We start from the raw sequence: 27,578 nt of genomic DNA on the forward strand, positions 1-27,578 counted from the left end.
ACCATCTGTGCTGCACGAGAGAGAGAGAGAGAGAGAGAGAGAGAGAGAGAGAGAGAGAGAGAGAGAGAGAGAGAGAGAGAGAGAGAGAGAGAGAGAGAGAGAGAGAGAGAGAGAGAGAGAGAGAGAGAGAGAGAGAGACGGTCAGAGAGAGAGGGGGAGAGAGCAGGACAGAGAGAGAGGGGTAGGAAGCAGGGCAGAGAGAGGGAGCAGGCCAGAGAGAAGGGGGGGAGAGAGAGGGGGAGGTAGCAGGACAGAGAGAGAGAGGGAGGGAGGGAGCCTGTCAGAGAGAGAGGGGGAGGGAGCGGAGCAGGACAGAGAGAGAGAGGGAGGGAGGGAGCCGGTCAGAGAGAGAGGGGGAGGGAGCAAGACAGAGAGAGGGGGTGGAGGGAGCAAGCCAGAGAGAGAGGGGGAGGGAGTAGGTCAGAGAGAGAGGGGGAGAGAGCAGGACAGAGAGAGAGGGGGAGGAAGCAGGACAGACAGAGGGAGGGGGAGGGAGCAGGCCAGAGAGAGAGAGAGAGGGAGGGAGTGGGACAGAGAGAGAGGGGGAGGGAGCAGGACAGAGAGAGAGAGGGGGAGAGGGAGGGAGTAGGACAGAGAGAGAGAGAGAGAGAGGGAGAGGGAGAGAGAGGGTCAGAGAGAGGGGGGGAGAGAGCAGGACAGAGAGAGAGGGGGAGAGAGCAGGACAGAGAGAGAGGTGGAGAGAGCAGGACAGAGAGAGAGGGGGAGGAAGCAGGACAGAGAGAGGGAGGGGGAGGGAGTAGGCCAGAGAGAGAGAGGGGGAGAGGGCAGGACAGAGAGAGAGGGGGAGAGAGCAGGACAGAGAGAGGGAGGGGGAGGGAGTAGGCCAGAGAGAGAGGGAGGGAGGGAGGGAGGCAGGGAGCCGTTCGTTCAGAGAGAGAGGGGGATTGAGCAGGACAGAGAGAGGGAGGGAGGGAGGGAGCAGGCCAGAGAGAGGGAGGGAGGGAGGGAGAAGGCTGGAGAGAGAGGGGGAGGGAGCAGGCCAGAGAGAGAGGGAGGGAGGGAGGGAGGGAGGGAGCAGGTCAGAGAGAGAGGGGGAGAGAGTAGGACAGAGAGAGAGGGGTAGGAAGCAGGGCAGAGAGAGGGAGCAGGCCAGAGAGAAGGGGGGGGAAGAGAGAGGGGGAGGTAGCAGGACAGAGAGAGAGAGGGAGGGAGGGAGCCTGTCAGAGAGAGAGGGGGAGGGAGCGGAGCAGGACAGAGAGAGAGAGGGAGGGAGGGAGCCGGTCAGAGAGAGAGGGGGAGGGAGCAAGACAGAGAGAGGGGTGGAGGGAGCAAGCCAGAGAGAGAGGGGGAGGGAGTAGGTCAGAGAGAGAGGGGGAGAGAGCAGGACAGAGAGAGAGGGGGAGGAAGCAGGACAGACAGAGAGGGGGAGGGAGCAGGACAGAGACAGAGGGGAGAGGGGGAGGGAGAAGGACAGAGAGAGAGGGGGAGGGAGCAGGACAGAGAGAGAGAGGGAGGGAGGGAGCCGGTCAGAGAGAGAGCGGGAGGGAGCAAGCCAGAGAGAGAGGGGGAGGGAGTAGGTCAGAGAGAGAGGGGGAGAGAGCAGGACAGAGAGAGAGGGGGAGGAAGCAGGACAGAGAGAGGGAGGGGGAGGGAGCAGGCCAGAGAGAGGGAGAGGGAGGGAGTGGGACAGAGAGAGAGGGGGAGGGAGCAGGACAGAGAGAGAGAGGGGGAGAGGGAGGGAGTAGGACAGAGAGAGAGAGAGAGAGGGAGAGGGAGAGAGAGGGTCAGAGAGAGGGGGGAGAGAGCAGGACAGAGAGAGAGGGGGAGAGAGCAGGACAGAGAGAGAGGTGGAGAGAGCAGGACAGAGAGAGAGGGGGAGGAAGCAGGACAGAGAGAGGGAGGGGGAGGGAGTAGGCCAGAGAGAGAGAGGGGGAGAGGGCAGGACAGAGAGAGAAGGGGAGAGAGCAGGACAGAGAGAGAGGTGGAGAGAGCAGGACAGAGAGAGAGGGGGGAGGGAGTAGGCCAGAGAGAGAGAGGGGGAGAGGGCAGGACAGAGAGAGAGGGAGGGAGGGAGGGAGGCAGGGAGCCGTTCCGTTCAGAGAGAGAGGGGGATTGAGCAGGACAGAGAGAAGGAGGGAGGGAGCAGGCCAGAGAGAGGGAGGGAGAGAGGGAGAAGGCTGGAGAGAGAGGGGGAGGGAGCAGGCCAGAGAGAGAGGGAGGGAGGGAGGGAGGGAGGGAGGGAGCAGGTCAGAGAGAGAGGGGGAGAGAGTAGGACAGAGAGAGAGGGGGAGGAAGCAGGACAGAGAGAGATGAGGAGGGAGTAGGTCAGAGAGAGAGGGGAGAGGGGGAGGGAGCAGAACAGAGAGGGGGAGGGAGCAGGAAGAGAGAGCAGGAGGAGGGAGGGAACAGGCCAGAGAGAGAGGGAGGGAGTAGGACAGAGAGATTGGGGGAGGGAGCAGGTCAGAGAGAAGGGGGAGGGAGTAGGTCAGAGAGAGGGGGGAGGTAGCAGGACAGAGAGGAGGGGGGAGAGAGCAGGCCAGAGAGAGGGGTAGGGAGTAGGACAGAGAGAGAGAGGGGTAGGGAGCAGGCCAGAGAGAGAGGGGTAGGGAGCAGGTTGGAGAGAGGAGGGGGGGAGGAGGACAGAGAGAGATGTGGAGAGGGAAGGAAAATTGAGACTTTTTAAAGCATTTTGGCAATTTTTTCTTGTTCATCTGCATTTGTTGGTCCTCTGGTATGCCTCTAGTAGCTGTTAAAAGTTGCCACATCAGGCTTCACTCCCCTCAGGTTATATCATCATTCTCCTGTGTAAGCCTTCATGTTTTTGGTTCTCTGTGGGTTGTTTCCTTCATCTTCACCTTCAGCTATTTCTATTATGCATCACACCTCTCTCTCTCTCTGACCTCACCCCTATCTCCACTGGCTTACTGTCTTTGTCATTTGCTTGATCCTCATTGGTTGGCTGTTGTCATGTGCTCACTGCTTGTTGTACTAACCCCGCCCCCAGCCTGTGGTATTTTTACCTTTTTATCACCATCTTTTCTGATTTCACTTTTATGTGTGTAAATGTCCATGTTGTTAATATTTTCTTCCATTTCTGTCTGATGATGCGTCACATTTTCCATCAGAAAATGGATTCTAGACTGAAAGCCCTGTTTTGCTATGGTTGGCCTGAGGGATTTCCGATACAGTAGCATCCTCTGTAGTTGGGGAACTACCAGCAAGAGCACTGATGCTGTTCAAGCATCGGAATGTGATTCATGTTAGCATAGTAGGCTGTTTCAGAGTAGTTTGACAGGTATGGTTTTTATGTAATTCAAAGTACATGCATTGCACCATTTCTGAGCCCAAATGCTAACTCTCTCTCTCTCTCTCTCTCTCTCTCTCTCTCTCTCTCTCTCTCTCTCTCTCTCTCTCTCTCTCTCTCTCTCTCTCTCTCTCTCTCTCTTCCCCAGGCCCTGCCCCATGGGGCTATGCACCCGCTACCAAAGAGGCCCACCTTAGAGAAGAGTAACGGGGGTGGTGCTGTGTTCAACCCCAGCATGTTCCACTATCAGCAGGCCCTGGCTAACATGCAGCTGCAGCAGCCAACCTTTATCCACCCTGGTGAGTCTAGTCTACTCTGTCAAATAGAATAAGTTGGCTTTACTTTAAAAAAGTAAGTAGGCTGAATTATTGATTCAATTAAGTTGAGTGAACTTATCTATCCTGAGTCTGATTTAGATAGGTCAACTAAATATACTGGGGAGGGCTAGCTAGGCCAGACAGACTGACACTGGGGAGGGCTAGCTAGGCCAGACAGACTGACACTGGGGAGGGCTAGCTAGGCCAGACATACTGACACTGGGGAGGGCTAGCTAGGCCAGACAGACTGACACTGGGGAGGGCTAGCTAGGCCAGACAGACTGACATGGCAGCTTCACACTGTACTGTCATATGGGGGTCAAGTTAACTGCATAGGGTCTACATAGGGACTGCACATGGAAACAGACAGGAGAAATGACACAGCAGAAACATATTACTATGTCAAACATTAGTACCAAGACATATTACTATGAACATATTACTCAGGAGTACTGATAAACATACCAGTGGACGTCTATTTGATAGGGGGAGATGTGTTATGGTATAGAATATAATGTAGGAACATGAGAGAAGAAAGCGGGTTCCTTGTGAGTATTGAGGAACTCTCTCTCTGTGCTGAGTGTACACAGTGTGCTGTGCTGTCCTGTCTGGGATAGGGCTTATTGGGTAAACCCTGTCCTGTCTGGGATAGGGCTTATTGGATGTACTCTGTCCTGTCTGGGATAGGGCTTATTGGGTGTACTCTGTCCTGTCTGGGATAGGGCTTATTGGATGTACTCTGTCCTGTCTGGGATAGGGCTTATTGGATGTACTCTGTCCTGTCTGGGATAGGGCTTATTGAGTGTACTCTGTCCTGTCTGGGATAGGGCTTATTGGGTGTACTCTGTCCTGTCTGGGATAGGGCTTATTGGGTGTACTCTGTCCTTTTGTCTGGGATAGGGCTTATTGGGTGTACTCTGTCCTGTCTGGGATAGGGCTTATTGGGTGTACTCTGTCCTGTCTGGGATAGGGCTTATTGGGTGTACTCTGTCCTGTCTGGGATAGGGCTTATTGGGTGTACTCTGTCCTGTCTGGGATAGGGCTTATTGGGTGTACTCTGTCCTTCGCTCCTACTCTCACTCTATTTTTCTCTTCTTTCTCCCTCTCGGTCCCCTGTACTCTGTGTCTTTGTCCCATGCTTGATTGGTCCCCTGCTATCACGCACAAATACTGGCATGATCTGCTCTAGGTGGCCTAAAGTATGCAGCAACAGCACCCAGCACACGCTGGGAGAGAATGTATAGATCTCTGACTGATCCACTCCTCCACTTTCCTCTGCTGTCCCATCATCAGGTCTATATTGCTATTAAAGTACCACATTAATAATTTGACATGCCGTATCCATCCAAACTTAACAGCAGTGAGCAATTGAATACTATTAGCGCTCTCTGCATCCTATGCCCTCCACTGCACTGTCCCATGTTCTGTGTTCTGTCTGTCTGCCTTTAAGCCTCCATGTTGTCTCTGCTGTGTTCTAGCTGACTGTGACAGGTTATAGAAGCCATTATTTACGCGCTGTTCTTGTGGCTTGCACTAACCTGAATGTTGTTTTTGTCTTGTCCTGTTGTCTGTCGTCACTCTCTCTGTGTCAATCACTCCTCCCCCTTTCCTCCCCTCCTCCATCCTCTCATCACCTCCTTCCGTTGCTCCCATCTTCCTTCCTCTCACCCCCCCCTCTCCCCCTCTCTGCATGCTGTGGCAGGCTCCGTCCTGTGCATGGCGCCATCAGGAGGCATGGGTAGGTCGGCTCGCTCACTCACTGCTGCTGGGGGCATGTAGAGAGGGGAGAGGGGGGAGTTGGTAGTAAATCGACTCCTCTGTGGTTGGCCAGATAGCTAGGAGAGAGGAAGGAGAATGATCAGCAACACATCCTCTGAAGATAGTGGATGTAGTTCTCAGATTGTAGTTAAGTAGTTCTAGTTGTAGTAGATTCTAGAAACATAGTTAAGTTCCAGACCCCAACACCAAGAACCTTGGAGGATATGAAAGTAGATATTAGTCAATCTGGGGTGATTTTGGAACCTTCACATTGTCCCACAGGTGCCTGCCTGCCTGTCTGCCTGCCTGTCTGCCTGCCTGCCTGCCTGCCTGCCTGCCTGCCTGCCTGCCTGCCTGCCTGCCTGCCTGCCTGCCTGTCTGTCTGTCTGTCTGTCTGTCTGTCTGTCTGTCTGTCTGTCTGCCTGCCTGCCTGCCTGCCTGCCTGCCTGCCTGCCTGCCTGCCTGCCTGCCTGTCTGCCTGTCTATCTGCCTGTCTGTCTGTCTGTCTGTCTGACTGCCTGCCTGTCTGTCTGTCTGCCTGTCTGTATGTCTGCCTGCCTGCCTGTCTTGCCACTTTCATTTCTGACACAAACTACCTTATTTAAACATTTTATTTGTGTTTTAGAGTTTGCTAGTGTGTGTGTGTGTGTGTGTCTGTGTCTGTGTGTGTCTCTATGTCAGCTCAGTTACCTCAGTCCCTGGCCAGTCAGTATGAGGCTAGGTTGTTGGTCTCCCGGGCTGTGTCCCAAATAGCACCCTATTACGTATATAGTGCACTACTTTTGACCTCTGGGCTCTGGTCAAAAGTAGCGCCCTATGTAGGGAATAGGGTGCTATTTAGGATTCAGCCTAAGCCTGCTGCCCCCTGTCTCTTGTAGGGCTTATGAAAGGGCCGGCCCCGCTGGCAGTGGATGGCCGTTGGGAGAGGCGGGACTGGAGCAGCTGCAGGCACCCCCACAGCCGCCTCCTGTCAGCGCCTGGATTCACTGGTGAGGGGAATCCACAGCTGGTCTACCCCTCTACCTGAGCCTCTACCTCCCTCTCTACCTCCCCCTCTACCTACCCTCTACCTGAACCTTTACCTCCCCCTCTACCTACCCTCTACCTGAACCTTTACCTCCCCCTCTACCTACCCTCTACCTGAACCTTTACCTCCCCCTCTACCTACCCTCTACCTGAACCTTTACCTCCCCTCTACCTGACCCTTTACCTCCCCCTCTACCTGACCCTTTACCTCCCCCTCTACCTCCCCTCTACCTGACCCTTTACCTCCCCCTCTATCTGACCCTTTACCTCACCCTCTACCTGACCCTTTACCTCCCCCTCTACCTACCCTCTACCTGAACCTTTACCTCCCCCTCTACCTACCCTCTACCTGAACCTTTACCTCCCCCTCTACCTACCCTCTACCTGAACCTTTACCTCCCCTCTACCTGACCCTTTACCTCCCCCCTCTACCTGACCCTTTACCTCCCCCCTCTACCTCCCCTCTACCTGACCCTTTACCTCCCCCTCTATCTGACCCTTTACCTCACCCTCTACCTGACCCTTTACCTCCCCCTCTACCTACCCTCTACCTGAACCTTTACCTCCCACTCTACCTCCCCTCTACCTGACCCTTTACCTCCCCCTCTACCTGACCCTTTACCTCCCCCTCTACCTCACCCTCTACCTGACCCTTTACCTCCCCCTCTACCTACCCTCTACCTGAACGTTTACCTCCCACTCTACCTCCCCTCTACCTGACCCTTTACCTCCCCCTCTACCTCCCCTCTACCTGACCCTTTACCTCCCCCTCTTCCTGACCCTTTACCTCCCCCTCTACCTGACCCTTTACCTCCCCCTCTACCTCCCCTCTACCTGACCCTTTACCTCCCCCTCTACCTGACCCTTTACCTCCCCCTCTACTTGACCCGTTACCTCCCCCTCTACTTGACCCTTTACCTCCCCCTCTACCTCCCCCTCTACCTGACCCTTTACCTCTTCCTCTACCTCCCCTCTACCTGGCCCTTTACCTCCCCCTCTACCTGACCCTTTACCTCCCCCTCTACCTGACCCTTTACCTGACCCTTTACCCCCCCTCTACCTGACCCTTTACCTCCCCCTCTACCTGACCCTTTACCTGACCCTTTACCTCCCCTCTACCTCCCCCTCTACCTGACCCTTTACCTCCCCCTTTACCTCCCCCTCTACCTGACCCTTTACATCCCCCTTTACCTCCCCCTCTACCTGACCCTTTACCTCCCTCTCTACCTCCCCTCTACCTGACCCTTTACCTGACCCTTTACCCCCCCCTCTACCTGACCCTTTACCTCCCCCTCTACGTGACCCTTTACCTGACCCTTTACCTCCCCTCTACCTGACCCTCTACCTCCCCTCTACCTGACCCTCTACCTCCCCCTCTACCTGACCCTTTACCTCCCCCTCTACCTGACCCTTTACCTCCCCCTCTACCTGACCCTTTACCTCCCCCTTTACCTGACCCTTTACCCCCCCCCCCTACCTGACCCTTTACCTCCCCCTCTACCTGACCCTTTACCTGACCCTTTACCTCCCCTCTACCTGACCCTTTACCTCCCCCTCTACCTCCCCTCTACCTGACCCTTTACCTCCCCCTCTACCTGACCATTTACCTCCCCTCTACCTTCCCCTCTATCTGAACGTTTACCTCTCCCTCTACCTCCCTCTCTACCTCCCCTCTACCTCCCACTCTACCTCCCCTTTACCTCCCCCTCTACCTCCCCTCTACCTTCCCTCTACCTACTATAGCTGTATCTGACCGAGTCTACCCTCTCTAACTCTGAGTGCGTCCCAATAATATTTCCTTTCTCCTGAAGTGCACACTGGTTCACCTGACATAGGAAGGTCTAGTTGACAGACCCCTGAGTCTCTCCGTACAGTAAGACTTAGGCTATGTCTCAATTATCTCTCCTTCCTCCCAAAGTGTGCTTGTTCACTTCCTTTCACTGATTTGAAAGGAAATGACTGGTGTAAGAAATGCGGTGGAAACCCCCACTAGCCAATGCCTCCACCAATCCAATGCTTTTATATTTATGGAAGTAGTGAACCAGTGCACAGGGGAGGCTCAGCAGCCTTGAAACGGTCCTCTTACTGTACCTAGGGGAAGGTAGCTCCTCTTACTGTACCTAGGGGAAGGTAGCTCCTCTTACTGTACCTAGGGGAAGGTAGCTCCTCTTACTATACCTAGGGGAAGGTAGCTCCTCTTACTGTACCTAGGGAAGGTAGCTCCTCTTACTGTACCTAGGGAAGGTAGCTCCTCTTACTATATCTAGGGAAGGTAGCTCCTCTTACTGTACCTAGGGAAGGTAGCTCCTCTTACTGTACCTAGGGGAAGGTAGCTCCTCTTACTGTACCTAGGGGAAGGTAGCTCCTCTTACTATATCTAGGGGAAGGTAGCTCCTCTTACTGTACCTAGGGGAAGGTAGCTCCTCTTACTGTACCTAGGGGAAGGTAGCTCCTCTTACTGTACCTAGGGGAAGGTAGCTCCTCTTACTGTACCTAGGGAAGGTAGCTCCTCTTACTGTACCTAGGGGAAGGTAGCTCCTCTTACTGTACCTAGGGGAAGGTAGCTCCTCTTACTGTACCTAGGGGAAGGTAGCTCCTCTTACTGTACCTAGGGGAAGGTAGCTCCTCTTACTGTACCTAGGGGAAGGTAGCTCCTCTTACTGTATCTAGGGGAAGGTAGCTCCTCTTACTGTACCTAGGGGAAGGTAGCTCCTCTTACTATATCTAGGGGAAGGTAGCTCCTCTTACTGTACCTAGGGGAAGGTAGCTCCTCTTACTGTACCTAGGGGAAGGTAGCTCCTCTTACTATATCTAGGGGAAGGTACCTCCTCTTACTGTACCTAGGGGAAGGTAGCTCCTCTTACTATATCTAGGGGAAGGTAGCTCCTCTTACTGTACCTAGGGGAAGGTAGCTCCTCTTACTGTACCTAGGGGAAGGTAGCTCCTCTTACTGTACCTAGGGGAAGGTAGCTCCTCTTACTATATCTAGGGGAAGGTAGCTCTTCTTACTGTACCTAGGGGAAGGTAGCTCCTCTTACTGTACCTAGGGGAAGGTAGCTCCTCTTACTGTACCTAGGGAAGGTAGCTCCTCTTACTGTACCTAGGGGAAGGTAGCTCCTCTTACTATATCTAGGGGAAGGTAGCTCTTCTTACTGTACCTAGGGGAAGGTAGCTCCTCTTACTGTATCTAGGGGAAGGTACCTCCTCTTACTGTACCTAGGGGAAGGTAGCTCCTCTTACTGTATCTAGGGGAAGGTACCTCCTCTTACTGTACCTAGGGGAAGGTAGCTCCTCTTACTGTACCTAGGGGAAGGTAGCTCCTCTTACTATATCTAGGGGAAGGTAGCTCTTCTTACTGTACCTAGGGGAAGGTAGCTCCTCTTACTGTACCTAGGGGAAGGTAGCTCCTCTTACTATATCTAGGGGAAGGTAGCACCTCTTACTGTACCTAGGGGAAGGTAGCTCCTCTTACTATATCTAGGGGAAGGTAGCTCCTCTTACTGTACCTAGGGGAAGGTAGCTCCTCTTACTGTACCTAGGGGAAGGTAGCTCCTCTTACTATATCTAGGGGAAGGTAGCTCCTCTTACTGTACCTAGGGGAAGGTAGCTCCTCTTACTGTACCTAGGGGAAGGTAGCTCCTCTTACTGTACCTAGGGGAAGGTAGCTCCTCTTACTGTACCTAGGGGAAGGTAGCTCCTCTTACTGTACCTAGGGGAAGGTAGCTCCTCTTACTATATCTAGGGGAAGGTAGCTCCTCTTACATAAAATCTGAAAATCTGTGTGCGTGTGTGCGTATCAGTGTTTGTGCTTTTCTATAACAAGCTGTATTTCTGTTTTTTATGCATGTCCTACCCTGTATTAGTTATTTTCATCCATAGCCTTCTGCATATATCATGATGATGCTGATTTCTACACAAACGGCTTGTCTACCTGTCTGTTGCATATGTTTCTGATGTATTCGTTCACTTTTTGTAACGGCACGTGACGCATCACACTCCCACTCTATTCAGAATTGTTGGAAAGTAGTGCACCATATAGGGAATAGGGTGCCATTTGGGATGCAGACTAGCTGACCTTTCACTTTAATTAAATCATCCTATAATGTCAGTCAGGAGGGAGATTGTGACTTCGTCCCAAATAGCACCCTGTTTCCTTTATAGCACACTACCTTTGACCACGACCCTTAGCCTGCTGTGTATACACAGCTACAGTGGCTTGCAAAAGTATTCACCCCCCTTGGCATTTTTCCTATTTTGTTGCCTTACAACCTGGAATTAAAATGGATTTTTGGGGGGTTTGTATCATTTGATTTACACAACATGCCTACCACTTTGAAGATGCAAAATATATTTTTTTGTGAATTTAACAAGAAATAAGACAAAAAAACTGAAACAGGTTTCCCTCAAGAATTCCTTCAATTCTGACCAGTTTTCCAGTCCCTGCCGATGAAAAACATCCCCACAGCATGATGCTGCCACCACCATGCTTCACTGTGGGATGGTGTTCTCGGGGTGATGAGAGGTGTTGGGTTTGCACCAGACATAGCATTTTCCTTGATGGCCAAAAAGCTCAATTTTAGTCTCATCTGACCAGAGTACCTTATTCCATATGTTTGGGGAGTCTCCCACATGTCTTTTGGCGAACACCAAACGTGTTTGCTTATTTTTTTCTTTAAGCAATGACTTTTTTCTGGCCACTCTTCCGTAAAGCCAAGCTCTGTGGAGTGTACGGCTTAAAGTGGTCCTATGGACAGATACTCCAATCTCCGCTGTGGAGCTTTGCAGCTCCTTCAGGGTTATCTTTGGTCTCTTTGTTGCCTCTCTGATTAATGCCCTCCTTGCCTGGTCTGTGAGTTTTGGTGGGCGGCCCTCTCTTGGCAGGTTTGTGGAGCCATATTCTTTCCCTTTTTTAATAATGGATTTAATGGTGCTCTGTGGGATATTGAAAGTTTCAGATATTTTTTGATAACCCAACCCTGATCTGTACTTCTCCACAACTTTGTCCCTGACCTGTTTGGAGAGCTCCTTGGTCTTCATGGTGCCGCTTGCTTGGTGGTGCCGCTTGCTTAGTGGTGCCGCTTGCTTAGTGGTGTTGCAAACTCTGGGGCCTTTCAGAACAGGTGTATATATACTGAGATCATGTGACAGATCATGTGACACTTAGATTGCACACAGGTGGACTTTATTTAACTAATTATGTGACTTCTGAAGGTAATTGGTTGCACCAGATCTTATTTAGGGGCTTCATAGCAAAGGGGGTGAATACATATGCACACACTACTTTTCCGTTATTTATTTTTAATAAATAGTTAGTTTTTTCATTTCACTTCACCAATTTGGACTATTTTGTGTATGTCCATTACATGAAATCCAAATAAAAATCAATTTAAATTACAGGTTGTAATGCAACAAAATAGGAAAAATGCCAAGGGGGATGAATACTTTTGCAAGGCACTGTATCTCCTTCCCATCTCAAGACTAACGTATTTGAATATGCCGTTATTTTTAGAATATTTCCTCAGCATATTAATGTGATTCAGTTATGTGATAACGATGACAAATGAGTGTCATATTATATTAGCTAATGCCTTTATGTTTGTGTGTGAGTCTCTGGTTCACAGAACTAGTCTTTTGCTTCTTTTTTCTGTTATTCATTTGCTCCCTCCCTACACATGTACTCCCTCCATCTGAATACAATTATCAGATGCCTTAGTCTGATTCGATTGTATGAATTAAGATTTCTGCCATATTTTGTTATCGACTATTAGTTTTGAGACAATATTGAATATTGTTCTTCTGTTTTAACATAGTTGGTTCTCTTCTAATGGAATAAGTCATGTCATTAAATTGTTATCTTATTTCATTTGCATGTCTCGGTTCTTGTTGAAACCCCTCACCCCCGGCAATGTCGTCACATGACTTCTTTCCATGACTTTTACCCCTCTTCCACATTTTGCCATGGTAACCATAACATTCCCCCCCCCACCCATCCCCCCTGTCTCTCGTCCAACTCGCCTGAATAAAAGTACCCATGATGCACGGTGCCACCACCTCCACTGTTTCGTCGGCCTCGACCCCAGTCACCAATGTTCCTTTCGCAGAATCAGCCGCCTCCAATCAGGTTTGTCCCTTCATTTTGGGTTCTCTCTTTGGTTTATACCTGTATGGTGTCAGAACTTTGGCCATTAAGATTCCGATTTTTTATAATTTCATATACATACTGTGTGTTCACGTTTCACTTTTTTCAGTCACTTTTTAATGTCACACACTGAAATTAGATTTGTTGGTGGATTCTGTTGCATTAGGGTATTGTGTTGAGCCATCTCCTGTGTCACTCTGTCTGTCTCATGCTTCAGAAACAACAGGTGTAGACTAATCAGTTAAATGCTTACTTACAGGCCCTTCCCAAAAATGCAGAGCTAATTTTTTTTGAGAAATAATAGAAAAGTTAAACACGTAATAATATAATTAATAATAAATACACAATGAGTAACGATAACTTGTCTATATACACGGGGTACCAGGACCAAGTCGAGGTGCAAGGGTATAAGGTAATTGAGGTAGATACTGTATGTACATATACAGTGAGGGAAAAAAGTATTTGATCCCCTGCTGATTTTGTACGTTTGCCCACTGACAAAGAAATGATCAGTCTATAATTTTAATGGTAGGTTTATTTGAACAGTGAGAGCCAGAATAACAACAAAAAAATCCAGAAAAACGCATGTAAAAAATGTTATAAATTGATTTGCATTTTAATGAGGGAAATAATTATTTGACCCCCTCTCAATCAGAAAGATTTCTGGCTCCCAGGTGTCTTTTATACAGGTAACGAGCTGAGATTAGGAGCACACTCTTAAAGGTAGTGCTCTTAATCTCAGCTTGTTTCCTGTATAAAAGATACCTGTCCACAGAAGCAATCAATCAATCAGATTCCAAACTCTCCACCATGGCCAAGACCAAAGAGCTCTCCAAGGATGTCAGGGACAAGATTGTAGACCTACACAAGGCTGGAATGGGCTACAAGACCATCGCCAAGCAGCTTGGTGAGAAGGTGACAACAGTTGGTGCGATTATTCGCAAATGGAAGAAACACAAAATAACTGTCAATCTCCCTCGGCCTGGGGCTCCATGCAAGATCTCACCTCGTGGAGTTGCAATGATCATGAGAACGGTGAGGAATCAGCCCAGAACTACACGGGAGGATCTTGTCAATGATCTCAAGGCAGCTGGGACCATAGTCACCAAGAAAACAATTGGTAACACACTACACCGTGAAGGACTGAAATCCTGCAGCGCCCGCAAGGTCCCCCTGCTCAAGAAAGGACATATACAGGCCCGTCTGAAGTTTGCCAATGAACATCTGAATGATTCAGAGGAGAACTGGGTGAAAGTATTGTGGTCAGATGAGACCAAAATCGAGCTCTTTGGCATCAACTCAACTCGCCGTGTTTGGAGGAGGAGGAATGCTGCCTATGACCCCAAGAACACCATCCCCACCATCAAACATGGAGGTGGAAACATTATGCTTTGGGGGTGTTTTTCTGCTAAGGGGACAGGACAACTTCACCGCATCAAAGGGACGATGGACAGGGCCATGTACTGTCAAATCTTGCGTGAGAACCTCCTTCCCTCAGCCAGGGCATTGAAAATGGGTCGTGGATGGGTATTCCAGCATGACAGTGACCCAAAACACACGGCCAAGGCAACAAAGGAGTGGCTCAAGAAGAAGCACATTAAGGTCCTGGAGTGGCCTAGCCAGTCTCCAGACCTTAATCCCATAGAAAATCAGTGGAGGGAGCTGAAGGTTTGAGTTGCCAAACATCAGCCTCGAAACCTTAATGACTTGGAGAAGATCTGCAAAGACGAGTGGGACAAAATCCCTCCTGAGATGTGTGCAAACCTGGTGGCCAACTACAAGAAACGTCTGACCTCTGTGATTGCCAACAAGGGTTTTGCCACCAAGTACTAAGTCATGTTTTGCAGAGGGGTCAAATACTTATTTCCCTCATTAAAATGCATATCAATTTATAACATTTTTGATATGCATTTTTCTGGATTTATTTGTTGTTATTCTGGCTCTCACTGTTCAAATATACCTACCATTAAAATTATAGACTGATCATTTCTTTGTCAGTGGGCAAACGTACAAAATCAGCAGGGGATCAAATACTTTTTTCCCTCACTGTAGGTAGAGATAAAGTGACAGATAATAAATAGTAGCAGCAGCGTATGTGATGAGTCAAAACAGTTAGTGCAAAAAGGGTCAATGCAGATAGTCCGGGTAGCTATTTGGTTAACTATTTAACTAACTATTTAGCAGTATTATGGCTTGGGGGTAGAAGCTGTTTAGGGTCCTGTTGGTTCCAGACTTGGTGCATCAGTATCGCTTGTCATGTGGTAGCAGAGAGAACAGTCTATGACTTGGGTGGTTGGAGTCTTTGACAATTTTTAGGGCCTTCCTCTGACACCGCTTGGTATAGAGGTCCTGGATAGCAGGGAGCTCGGCCCCAGTGATGTACTGGGCCGGCCGCACTACCCTCTGTTGCGCCTTGCAGTCGGATGCCAAGCAGTTGCCATACCAAGCAGTGATGCAGCCAGTAAAGATGCTGTCAATGGTGCAGCTGTAGAACTTTTTGAGGATCTGAGGGCCCATGCCAAATCTTTTCATCCTCCTGAAGGGGGGAAGCGTTGTTGTACCCACTTCACGACTGTGTTGGTGTGTGTGGACCATGATAGATCCTTAGTGATGTGGAAACCAAGGAACTTGAAGCTCTAAACCCGCTCCACTACAGCCGCGTCAATGTGAATTTGGGCGTGCTCGGCCCTCCGTTTCCTGTTGATGTGAGTCATGACCAGCCTTTTAAAGCATTTCATGGCCACAGATGTGAGTGCTATGGGGCGATATTCATTTAGACAGGTTATCTTGGCATTCTTGGGCACAGGGACTATGATGGTCTGCTTGAAACATGTAGGTATTACAGACTGGGTCAGGGAGAGGTTGAAAATGTCAGTGAAGACACTTGTCAGCTGGTCAGCGCATGTTCGGAGTCCTGGTAATCCGTCTGGCCCTGTGGCCTTGTAAATGTTAACCTGTTTAAAGGTCTTACTCACAGCGGTTACGGAGAGCGTAATCACACAATCGTCCAGAACAGCTGGTGCTCTCATGCATGGTTCAGTGTGGCTTGCCTCGAAGCGAGCATAGAAGGCATTTAGCTTGTCTGGTAGGCTTGCGCCACTGGGCAGCTCGCGGCTGGGTTTCCCTTTGTAATCCAGGATAGTTTGCAAGCCCTGCCAAATCCGACAAGCTGGTGTAGTAGGATTCGATCTTAGTCCTGTATTGATGCTTTGCCTGTTTGATGGTTCATCGGAGAGAGTAAAGGGATTTCTTATAAACGTCCAGATTATTGTCCCGCTCCTTGAAAGCAGCAGCTCTAGCCTTTAGCTCAGTGTGGATGTTGCCTGTAATCCATGGCTTCTGGTTGGGATATGTACGTATGGTCACTGTGGGGACGACGTCGTCCATGCACTTATTAATGAAGCCGGTGGCTGATGTGGTAATCTCCTCAATGCCATCAGATGAATCCCAGAACATATTCCAACCTGTGCTAGCGAAACAGTCCTGTAGTTTAGCATCCGCTTCATCAGACCACTTCCATATTGAGCGTGTCACTATTTGAGGTGGATAGAGTTATGGTCAGATTTGCCAAATGGAGGGCGAGGGAGAGCTTTGTATGCTTCTCTGTGTGTGGAGTAAAGGTGATCTAAAGTTTTTTCGCCTGTAGTTGCACAGGTGACATGCTGTAGAAATGAGGTAAAACGGATTTCAGCCACTTGGAGCGCCGCTTATGGATGAGCATTTTCTTGTTTGCTTATGGCCCTATACAGCTCGTTGAGTGCGATCTTAGAAATATATAGATGAAAACTCTCTTGGTGAATAGTATGGTCTACAGCTTATCATGAGATATTCTAACTCAAGCAAGCAGAACATCGAGACTTCCTAATATTAGAGATTGCGTACCGGCTGTTGTTAACAAAGACACACACACCTCCCCCCTTGAGCTTACCCAACTCTGCCGTTCTGTCCTGACGATGCATAGAAAAACCAGTTAGAGTGCATTCGGAAAGTATTCAGACCCTGTGACATTTTCCAAAATGTGTTACGTTACAGCCTTATTCTAAAATGTATTAAATTGTTTTTTCGAGTATCATAGCAAAGGGTCTGAATACTTATGTAAATAAGGTATTTCTGTTTTTTATTTGTAATAAATTCTAAAAACCTGTTTTGTCTTTGTCATTATGGGGTATTGTGTGTAGATTGATGAGGAACATTTTTAGTTTAATACATTTTAGAATAAGGCTGTAATGTAACAAAATGTGGAAAAGGTCAAGGGGTCTGAATACTTTCCGAATGCATTATACAAGTGGTTAGGCATTTTCAACACACAAATGCTTCTCAAAAAGACTAGAAGAGAAGTAGTCAATTTATCCTCAACCAGGAAAAACTATCATGCATGTTATTGATGTTAGTTCTGTGTGTGCAGTTAAGGACAAGGTGTGCTGCTCTGTTTTGAGCCAGCTGCAGCTTTCTTTTTAACACAGACATACTGTACCTCTCCCCATCTTCACAACAACTTTGTCAATATGACTTGACCATGATGACTGACCATCCATGTTACTCCTAGGAGTACAGCTTATTCTACTTGCTCAGTGGTCACACCCTTTATGCACAACTCCAGCTGAGGTTTAGGTCTTAGAGAATGTTTTGAACCAAATACAATGCTTTTAGTTTTAGATGTATTTAAGACCAGTTTATTATTAATCACCCATTCTGACACTGACTGTAACTCCTTGTTAAGAGTCTCAATGAGCTCACTGGCTTTGGGTGCTGACATGTAGAGTGAGGAATCATCAGCATACATAGTCATTTTAGCTTCTTGTAAGACAAGTGGCAAATCATTTGTAAAAATAGAGAAGAGTAACGGCCCAAGGCAACTGTCCTGAGGGACACCACATTGTACATATCTGATGTTAGAGAAGCTTCCATTGAAGAACAATCTCTGGGTTCTATTGGATAAGTAACTCTCCAACCATGTGATAGCAGGTGATGTAAAGCAATTTTTTTCAATAACAAATTATGATCAATAACATCCCAGGCTGCACTGAAATCTAACAATACAGCTCCAACTATCATCTTATTATCCATTTATTTTAGCCAATCATCAGTCATCTGAGTCAGTGCAGTACAAGTTGATGCATTACAATACTGTACTACTATTGGTGAAACTACTTTATCCCTCTCTCCAGTTGTTTTCTAGGTTTCATTTCTCCTCTTCCCCTCTCTTCTCGCTCCCTTTCTCTCTCTCTTCTCTCTCTCTCTCCCTTTCTCTCTCTTCTCTCTCTCTTCTCTCTCTCTTCTCTCTCTCTCCCTTTCTCTCTCTCTTCTCTCTCTCTCCCTTTCTCTCTCTCTTCTCTCTCTCTCCCTTTCTCTCTCTTCTCTCTCTCCTCTCCTCCAGTAGACCCTTCAGAGGTTTTGAGTGCCGACCCAGTGGAACTTCAGTGCGTCCCCATGGAAGCCCACTTCTGCCCTCTCCCCAAGCTCCTGGTGGCTGCTCCGGTGGCGCTGAACCCAGTAAGCCTCCCGTGAAACCCCAGTTAAAGCACCCGACAACACCATCAAACCCCTAGTCATCCCCAACCAACCCTGCCCCAAGAGCACCACAGTCAACTCTCTGAATGCAGCAAACATGTGCCTAACCTACAGTGCACCCCAAGTGAGAGGTAGTGTTATCCTCATTTAGGAGGTATTCACATAATAAAAAGGTCGACAAGGTTTTGTTGACATTTAACACAGGCAATACTAAAGCTTGGACCCATTACTGTTGATGTAAAGCCAGCCCAGACTGATGCACATTGACTTGAAGGAGCTGACTGAAGGAGAGGCGGTAGAGCTCCCAAGTTCTAACAGCCATACACACCCACACCTTTAACACACACACACACACACACACAATAAAAACAGCAAATCCTCTTGGAGACTAAGCTGAGGATATGAGGCGTACGGTCGTATAATCTTACACAGCTGACTGTTCCCCCAAAGTCAGACAGTCTGGAAAGAAAATGAGTGAAAAGTCAGACAAGAAGAAAGAAGTAGTCTGCAGAGGTTGGAACATTCTAGAAGTAGTCTGCAGAGGTTGGATCATTCTAGAAGTAGTCTCCGGAGGTTGGATCATTTTAGAAGTAGTCTCCAGAGGTTGGATCGTTCTAGAAGTAGTCTTCAGAGGTTGGATCCTGTACTTCATTCTAGAAGGCAATGTCGTTTTCTTCATCTTTTCTTTTTCACTTTTCAAGAAATGTGTTGTGTCTCATTTAATGTTTACAGTACGTTTCAAGACGGCTGAAGCTTAAAAGCATTGTGTTATTATGTGAGCCATTCCCTTAGTTCAGAGAGGCTAAGATCCTATGGTCCAATTCTAAAAACTCACCCAAGGTCTCATGTCTGATCTTTCTCCATGTTCATTTGTCTGTGCCTTTTGAGTTCCCAGCTATGTAGGATATTTTATGTCTTATTAAAAAAAAAACTGAAGTCAATGACTAAAACCCCGAAACCCAAATAGCCTTGATGTCAGACAAAGTATAGAGAAGTGTTTCTATTAACAAAAAGGCTATAGGTCCTCCTGTCTATATATAGCCCCTCCTCCTGCATATTTAGCCCCTCCCCCTGTATATAGCCCCTCCCCCTGTGTCTATAGCCTGTCGAAAGGTCTCTGTTCAGGAGGACTAGGTCCTGTGACAAGCTCTCTTCATGAGATGATATTAGGGTCGTTACACGAATAGAGTGCCTTTCAATTTAACAATCATGTACATCGATGCTCTAACTAGTCTCGTAAGTCCCAGACCTAGGGCAACAGCACTGAGTCTCTTGGTAACTTTGAAAAGGGAAAGGGTCCTCTTCAGACAGACCAATCACAAGTTTGGGTAGGCGGGGCTTAGAATGCAGGCAGGAATTGTGAAAAACTCTTACCATAGCCTGTACAGCCAGACATGCCAGAACTTCGCAATTTGAAACCAAAGTTTGCAGGCAAAACCTTTGCAGTGGTTTTAGTGAAGGTAGTTGATGCAAACTAACCACTTGTGAAATGCACTCATTAAAATAACCTCTGTGAGCTCCATCTTGTTAGCTACTATTTTGGGCAACAAGCGAATAAGGCAGTGACATAAGAAAGAAGGATGTCCCAACTCCACCTTTTACTCTATGTCAAACTGACCTTGTCTTAGTACAGACCTGCATGCTCGAACATTGGTGCATTGTGGGAGGTAACCTATCTGTCTAGAGAGACTATGCTCTAACTAAACTAAACCATGTGAAAGATTATTCCTAAAGCAGTGCGTTTTCATTCAAATAAGTTATTTGTGTTCACTGAAAATCCACATTTTGCCATGTCCCATGTCTTGTTTGTCCAACTTCAACGAAGATCTTAACTCACTTAACCCCAAGTTTTTCAGATGTTTTCACTATCATTTCTGTCTTACTTATTTAATGTGATTAGTGAATGTATATTTACATTTGTCCCTGTCTAATAGTGAAATCATAGTGTAAAGCATTTGTTTTCTTCTCTGACATCATTGCACATCAATGCACGAACGATAGAACAGCAGAGTATGTACTGCATTTTTATCACGATGCAGGATGCTCCTCTCCACCGTTTCGTCAACAAAACAAAAACAATGACACATTTGCTAGGGGCGAACAATGGTGCTGTTTTCCCTTATGCGGATTTCAGCTTTAAACCTCTTGAGATGGGAAAACATGTTTGTTATGAAGTTGAACATGTGCTCTTTATGACAATGTTAAAATTAAGTGAAATTGTTATTTTTGACAAAATTACACTACCCAAAAGGTAATCTATACGTGGAATGACACATTATTGATACCAAAAATGAAGTTGAATGGTGAAATCTGAAATAATACTTAATTATGTATTGAACTTTCTGGAACCACTGCAGAGGCTGCATAAGGGGAGCTGCTTGTCTGAAAGGTCTAGCGTGCTTACCTGTGTGCCAATGATTCTATAATGGAGGTTTGTCTGTGCCAATCATTGGTGTATACTGTATCCTGAATATAATTCCCTTACTGTTGTCAGATTGATACCTGAGTGGATGTTTCCCCTTCGATGAGCCAGTCCCTTTCTCTGTCAGACGTGAACTGGTATTTGCAGATTATTATTATTTATTTTTTTGGGGGGGGGGTCTAAATCTCCTGCATTCATAATAGTATGTTTGAGTAAGTGGTACACATTTTACTATCTGTTGTGTTCAGAATATTTTAATGGAATGGATTTGACAAAAAAAAAAAAAAGGTTCTGCAGGAAGTCAATTGAGTAAGCTTGAAATTGTTCCGTCTGTAAAAAATTTATTTGATCATAGTCACTGATTGTGTCCTTACTTTCAACAGTCAGCAGACTCTAAATGCTACAAATATAGTGACCTGCTGGGACAGTACCGACCTAAGTAGAGAGAATAGAAGGAGATAGTGAGAGACTGAAAGAGAAACGGACCAGTTTGACGTCTGGAGTCAAGTATTTGGTCTAAAATGATGTCCAGAATTATTACAAAATGGAGCAGAATTGCTATGAAAATGGAGAAAGACAAAACATTAGCTGATATGTTTAGAGGAGTTTTAATGTGCCTCTCACTCATTTTCAAGTCTTCTGAAACCAACCACTGTCCATACACTGTAATAACCGACTTTTCAGTCTTTTCAAAACAGATGATACGTTGATTAGCACTGCCTGTCTGGCACCATAGATCTGTCGTGTCTCTGTAGTTTCTTCTTTGAAACAGCTGTGCTGTCTCGTCTTTTGATGAGGTAAAAAAGTAATCAGACTGGGTGGGTGGTGTGTTTAAATGTTTTAATTAATGACTAGACACTGAATCACTGAGTTGGATATGTGAAAATGTTGATACATTGTGCACATCTTGTGGGGAAATTGATATTGACAGGAAGCTATTCATGTTTAAGTCATGTCATTTACGTGGTGAATGTATCTAATAACGCAAAAACTCGAGCGGCATGTTGAAATGTAATGATTCACTATATAGGCTATTTCTATTGAGGTAAAATGCAAACCACGTTAAGACAACATACTGTGTTAAGAAATGTTTTAAGTATGTGTGTGTGTTGTTATATAGGTTTATGTTTAAATGTTTGTGAGTGTGAAGAGTACTTTCGGAAATATCCTTGGACAAGTGTGGTCCCTGCATTTTCCCCTTTCTTTGAAGCATTTTGATGCATATTAGAAATGGTCCTCTCTTAATCAATTCAATTGATTAATGAAATTGATGATTAGAATGTCTAGACAAATTAATTTTGTCTAAATTGTATCGCTTTGAAGGACTTGCATTGCCCAGCCAAGATGAAAATCTATCTTCTCTCTCTCCCCCTCTATGTCACATCATTATGCCTTCTCCAACTGCTATCCAGCTGGAAATAACAAAATACTTGATTAAGAAAAAAAAAATGTGCCTCGTGGGGGGGCATTAGCATTTTAAGTAAACGTACATGTTTAAGAGGTGTGTTTTCCTTGTACAATAACATAGTTAGCTAGAGTAATTGTAGTGTTGTTGGTACAAATATATTGTTCTTTCTTTCTTTCTTCAGCCTTTACCATTATGTTCCAAAGTTACTCCCTCTCTTAATGGTACTTGATTGAATTTCCGTCACATTTCTGTCTTAGTTCCTAAATCACAATATCAAAGATGTGACTATTTACGGACAGAACTGTTAGTGGTATTTTCACCCATTTTTTAAAAATTGTTTATTCAACATTTAAAAAAGCTTCATAGCATGAAAATAAGATAATCTTCATTGATACTTAATTAATAGTTTGTGTAGTTTCCATTTAAGAAAAACTAAAAATATAAATTATATAAAAATATATACATTTGTATCTATACAATGATAGATTCATTGTTACTTATTAATAGTAGGTTGTTGTTGTTGTTGTTGTTGCTGTGGCAACAGAACGACAACATGGCTACCTTTGTCAATCTTAATTGTGATTTTTTTCACATATGAATTGAAATAATGTACAACATTAACTTATTCAGAAAGGGAATGTCTAGTTAGATTGTCTTGGATTGCAAGATTATTGAATATTTTGTAAGAAATAGTAAAGTAAAATCCTTAATGTCCAAAGGTCCTCTGGGGAGATCAGGTGTTTTGTTTGTTTATCTTTTGGGTTAGATTTTATTTCTGTGTTTTGTTTTTTGGAGAGTAAGAACGCATCTCAGCTTTTAAAGTGATCACCTTAAACACCAGGAGGGTAAAGAGACTTTGGGACTGGATACAAGATTGAAATAATTATGCTAAATTGAGTCATTATAGACTTATTACCTGATTTGATTTGCTGCTTTTGATCACCACATTACATTGGAGTTGAACTGGTCTATACATACTGTACATCATTTGCTATGCATCGTCTCTATGCATTGTATTGCCAACAATTTTCACCTAGGCTCATAGGCTTATACTATAGGCCTTCTGTCCACCTGGACAGGAAGTGCTGATGTCACGGAGCTCTTGGATTGGTCCTCAGTATGAAGTCTCTTTCCCCCCTGTGGCCTGCCCAGCTGTGCTGGGAGATGTCGACGCTCGCTGGAGCTTTAGGTGATTCAACCGGTGTACGAATGTGTGATATTCACCTCGTTTGCACTTATGTAAATAAGTAAGTCAAAATATTCTGAATTTATTTTGAATAAATATAGAGAAAAGAACTGATAAAAAATATATAATTTACTGTATTGTTAAGAAATACAGGTAAGCAATTATCATTTTAATACAGTGTAACAAAAGAGAGTTGTTTTTGAGGGATGTGTATTTTGTTTTGTTTTATATGTGCCCTGCTCCTATCAGAACATGATGGTGCCTCGCTGTTAAGAGAAAACAGAATGTGTCAAAAAGAAGCTTTGTGGTTTGCCATACTTTAAAGAAGCGCATTTAGAAGTCCAGCTATGTCTGATCCTGAACCAGTTTTGTTATTTATATATATATATATATATATATATATATATATATATATATATTAGTTCCAACTGTATGCATATAGTTAGAACTTATAGAACTATAAGCAAATAGTTGGAACTAATACAACTACAGTGGGGGAAAAAAGTATTTAGTCAGCCACCAATTGTGCAAGTTCTCCCAATTAAAAAGATGAGAGAGGCCTGTAATTTTCATCATAGGTACACATCAACTATGACAGACAAATCGAGCATTTTTTTTCTCCTTAAAATCACATTGTAGGATTTTTTATGAATTTATTTGCAAATTATGGTGGAAAATAAGTATTTGGTCACCTACAAACAAGCAAGATTTCTGGCTCTCACAGACCTGTAACTTCTTCTTTAAAAGGCTCCTCTGTCCTCCACTCGTTACCTGTATTAATGGCACCTGTTTGAACTTGTTATCAGTATAAAAGACACCTGTCCACAACCTCAAACAGTCACACTCCAAACTCCACTATGGCCAAGACCAAAGAGCTGTCAAAGGACACCAGAAACAAAATTGTAGACCTGCACCAGGCTCGGAAGACTGAATCTGCAATAGGTAAGCAGCTTGGTTTGAAGAAATCAACTGTGGGAGCAATTATTAGGAAATGGAAGACATACAAGACCACTGATAATCTCCCTCGATCTGGGGCTCCACGCAAGATCTCACCCCGTGGGTCAAAATGATCACAAGAACGGTGAGCAAAAATCCCAGAACCACACGGGGGGACCTAGTGAATGACCTGCAGAGAGCTGGGACCAAAGTAACAAAGCCTACCATCAGTAACACACTACGCCGCCAGGGACTCAAATCCTGCAGTGCCAGACGTGTCCCCCTGCTTAAGCCAGTACATGTCCAGGCCCGTCTGAAGTTTGCTAGAGTGCATTTGGATGATCCAGAAGAGGATTGGGAGAATGTCATATGGTCAGATGAAACCAAAATAGAACTTTTTGGTAAAAACTCAACTCGTCGTGTTTGGAGGACAAAGAATGCTGAGTTGCATCCAAAGAACACCATACCTACTGTGAAGCATGGGGGTGGAAACATCATGCTTTGGGGCTGTTGTTCTGCAAAGGGACCAGGACGACTGATCTGTGTAAAGGAAAGAATGAATGGGGCCATGTATCGTGAGATTTTGAGTGAAAACCTCCTTCCATCAGCAAGGGCATTGAAGATGAAACGTGGCTGGGTCTTTCAGCATGACAATGATCCCAAACACACCGCCCGGGCAACGAAGGAGTGGCTTCGTAAGAAGCATTTCAAGGTCCTGGAGTGGCCTAGCCAGTCTCCAGATCTCAACCCCATAGAAAATCTTTGGAGGGAGTTGAAAGTCTGTGTTGCCCAGCGACAGCCCCAAAACATCACTGCTCTAGAGGAGATCTGCATGGAGGAATGGGCCAAAATACCAGCAACAGTGTGTGAAAACCTTGTGAAGACTTACAGAAAACGTTTGACCTGTGTCAGTGCCAACAAAGGGTATATAACAAAGTATTGAGAAACTTTTGTTATTGACCAAATACTTATTTTCCACCATAATTTGCAAATAAATTCATAAAAAATCCTACAATGTGATTTTCTGGAGAGAAAAAAATCTCATTTTGTCTGTCATAGTTGACGTGTACCTATGATGAAAATTACTTTTTTTCCCCACTGTATATGCATATGCCCTATAGTCAACAAATGAATTATCTTTACATTTCCCTCATGTGTTCTCCTGTTTGATGACACAGTAACACAGTAAATCAGAATGGTAGCTTACATAAAACTAGGGTTGCAAAGCTACCGGTAATTTAACAAAGTTACTGGAATCTTCTGTATTTTTTGGTAATTAACAGGTAATATATGGCAATCTATAATAACTTTGGTAATTTATACTTGAATAACTTAAAAAAACAAAAAACATTTTGTATACCTGTATCCGTATTGTGCATGAGTTTCTAGTAGATAGACATATGATTCAAGAGAAAATTAATTAAATTAGAATCTAATCAACAATGGCATTATTTTCAATTAACTCTGCAACTCTTCCAACTATTGACTTCCAACTATTGACTTTTTTCACAACTGCCACCAGTTTGGCGCCAAAACATTTACAACAAAGACATATTGACATAGCCTAGTAAAGTAAATAAAAGTGTGTAAAGAATATATAAAGGATATTTCATGCTAAAACCCTTATATTAAACACCAATGGTATTCACTAAGTTGATGGTTTATATTTAGGATAATGTTTTACAGCTTTGTCATTCTATTTTTTAAATATTAAAATCATCTTATTTGATTGTTATATATTTGACATGTGATAAGGCCACACAGAGGGCCAGAGATCATTAGACACCTGTGATAATCTGAAGTATCCAAAATGGCCACTAGATGTCTTGTGATAATTTACATTAAATCCTTGAAATTTACAAAATTTCTGGTAGTTTACTGGTAAACTTCGAAATGATCCAGTAATATACCCTCCCTTTGCAACCCTATATAAAACTAGATTGATTTCAAGATCAAACTGTGTTAGGCCTATCTACACGATCAGTCCCATAGTTCTGCATGCAAGCTGTTGTGCAGAAGAACCTGTGAATTTGGTGGTCCACCTGCTGTCTGTCTGGGGAATGACATCCAGATCAGCTGATAGTCGGAAATAATGGATGTCAGTAGTGCGCAAAACAGGAAATAATTTACTATTCATGTGTATTCGGTTTGTGAGAAGGGATTTTTCTTTACTCATTGTCATTATCCAAAAAACAATAAATCTGAATTCTCCACAGGATTTTAGTCCGATCTGGATAAAATAACTGCTTTTACTACAATCACACACACTTGCGAAACAAACATCCCTGACGAAAACTTCTGTTCATGCGAACTTGTACATTAAATGTTCTTCAATTGCTTTGGAAGCCAATCATTTTGTTGCCATGGCACTTGTCCTAGAGGTGGTGGAGGGACTGGGTCTCAGTGGATTGGTCCAAGGCCTTTCCACTGTAAACAGAGGAGAGGATAACCTTAGACTGGGGGTCAAGGCTCCCAAACATTTAACAACTGATTCAAAGATCAGTCTCATAATGTACATCTGTGCTTGTTGATGGGAAAGCAAAAACATGCATCTCATACATGGCAAGTGACCACAGAATTTGTCCCTTTAATTTAAACAACTATTAGTTGCTTTGGGTGCTTTCTTGGATATTAGTTGCCTGTTTTTGCTTGGCAAGGCAAAGCCAAGGAGTGATCAAACTTGCACCCGGGCTAAAACATTGGGTCTGTTTAGAAGCATTTCCAGTGGAGAGAAGGCTGTCCATTATATCTCTGTCAACAAGGGCTCCTCTCTCCTCCACTCTAGGACAGAAGTGAAATTGACTGCTTTGATTCTTGGTATGAAAATTCTTCTCATTCACTTTCTATTTAGCTTGTTGTGCTTGTATGTGCTAGAGAACTGTGCTACATGCCAATTATTTTTGCTATGTATAAATATATAGATATACATACACCTCTGACTTCTGTTATTTTTGTTTTACCTTTTAATAAAGCACTTAAATGGTGATCTATCTTTTTGGTCTGTCTGTCGTTTGTCTTCATTCAGTTAGATCTAGACCTACTAAAATGGTAGGAAGTAAAATAAAACAGAATGAAGTTGAGGACAACAGTTAATCTGACACAAGACCCAATTCAAACATTACACTGTTGGTTTTTATGTGCATTTCACTTTTTTTTATTTCACCTTTATGTTAGCAGGGAGTCAGTCCCATGAGATGGCAAGGGGAGACCACAAGAGAGACAGGGGGTAATGAAGAGAGAGGCGGTCAGAGAAATTAGAGAGACAAAGAAAGAAAGAGAAAGAAAGAAAGAAAGAAAGAAAGAAAGAAAGAAAGAAAGAAAGAAAGAAAGAAAGAAAGAAAGAAAGAAAGAAAGAAAGAAAGAAAGAAAGAAAGAAAGAAAGAAAGAAAGAAAGAAAGAAAGGTTTGTGGACTAAGGATAAACAGTCTGGAGTTAGAATTAACACAAATGCTTTCCTATTGAAAATGAAAACTTGTATCAAGGGGGCATTGTGCCTTAAGATTGTTTAGGGTGCCAATTAACCAGCAAAGCTACAGCATTAATTAGCTTTAGTGTGTGGGGGAGAGTTGAAACAGGTTAGCTGATGTTTTGCCGATGTCGGAGGTGTAGC

The 27,578-nt window shown here is 45.2% G+C and overlaps 1 protein-coding gene across 6 annotated transcripts in view; it reads left to right on the forward strand.

The window, feature by feature from the left end:
- The window catches only part of mbnl3 (muscleblind-like splicing regulator 3), a 70,522-nt gene extending 52,522 nt beyond the window's left edge, over positions 1-18,000 (forward strand). For 2 of the 6 annotated variants that reach the window (XM_045226524.1, XM_045226535.1), the window contains 4 exons: positions 3,414-3,564; positions 6,219-6,329; positions 12,393-12,487; positions 17,886-18,000. In XM_045226524.1, the coding sequence (XP_045082459.1) occupies positions 3,414-3,564; positions 6,219-6,329; positions 12,393-12,487; positions 17,886-17,903 (375 nt within the window). In that variant the 3' untranslated portion in view covers positions 17,904-18,000. Of the gene's footprint in view, positions 1-3,413; positions 3,565-5,284; positions 5,321-6,218; positions 6,330-12,392; positions 12,488-17,882 lie in introns of all 6 variants that reach the window. The other 4 variants (XM_045226561.1, XM_045226550.1, XM_045226546.1 and 1 more) reach the window with 4 other exon arrangements.
- The last annotated feature ends 9,578 nt before the right edge of the window (positions 18,001-27,578 follow it).

The sequence above is a fragment of the Coregonus clupeaformis genome, chromosome 2, assembly GCF_020615455.1.
Source record: "Coregonus clupeaformis isolate EN_2021a chromosome 2, ASM2061545v1, whole genome shotgun sequence".
NCBI lineage: Eukaryota > Metazoa > Chordata > Actinopteri > Salmoniformes > Salmonidae > Coregonus > Coregonus clupeaformis.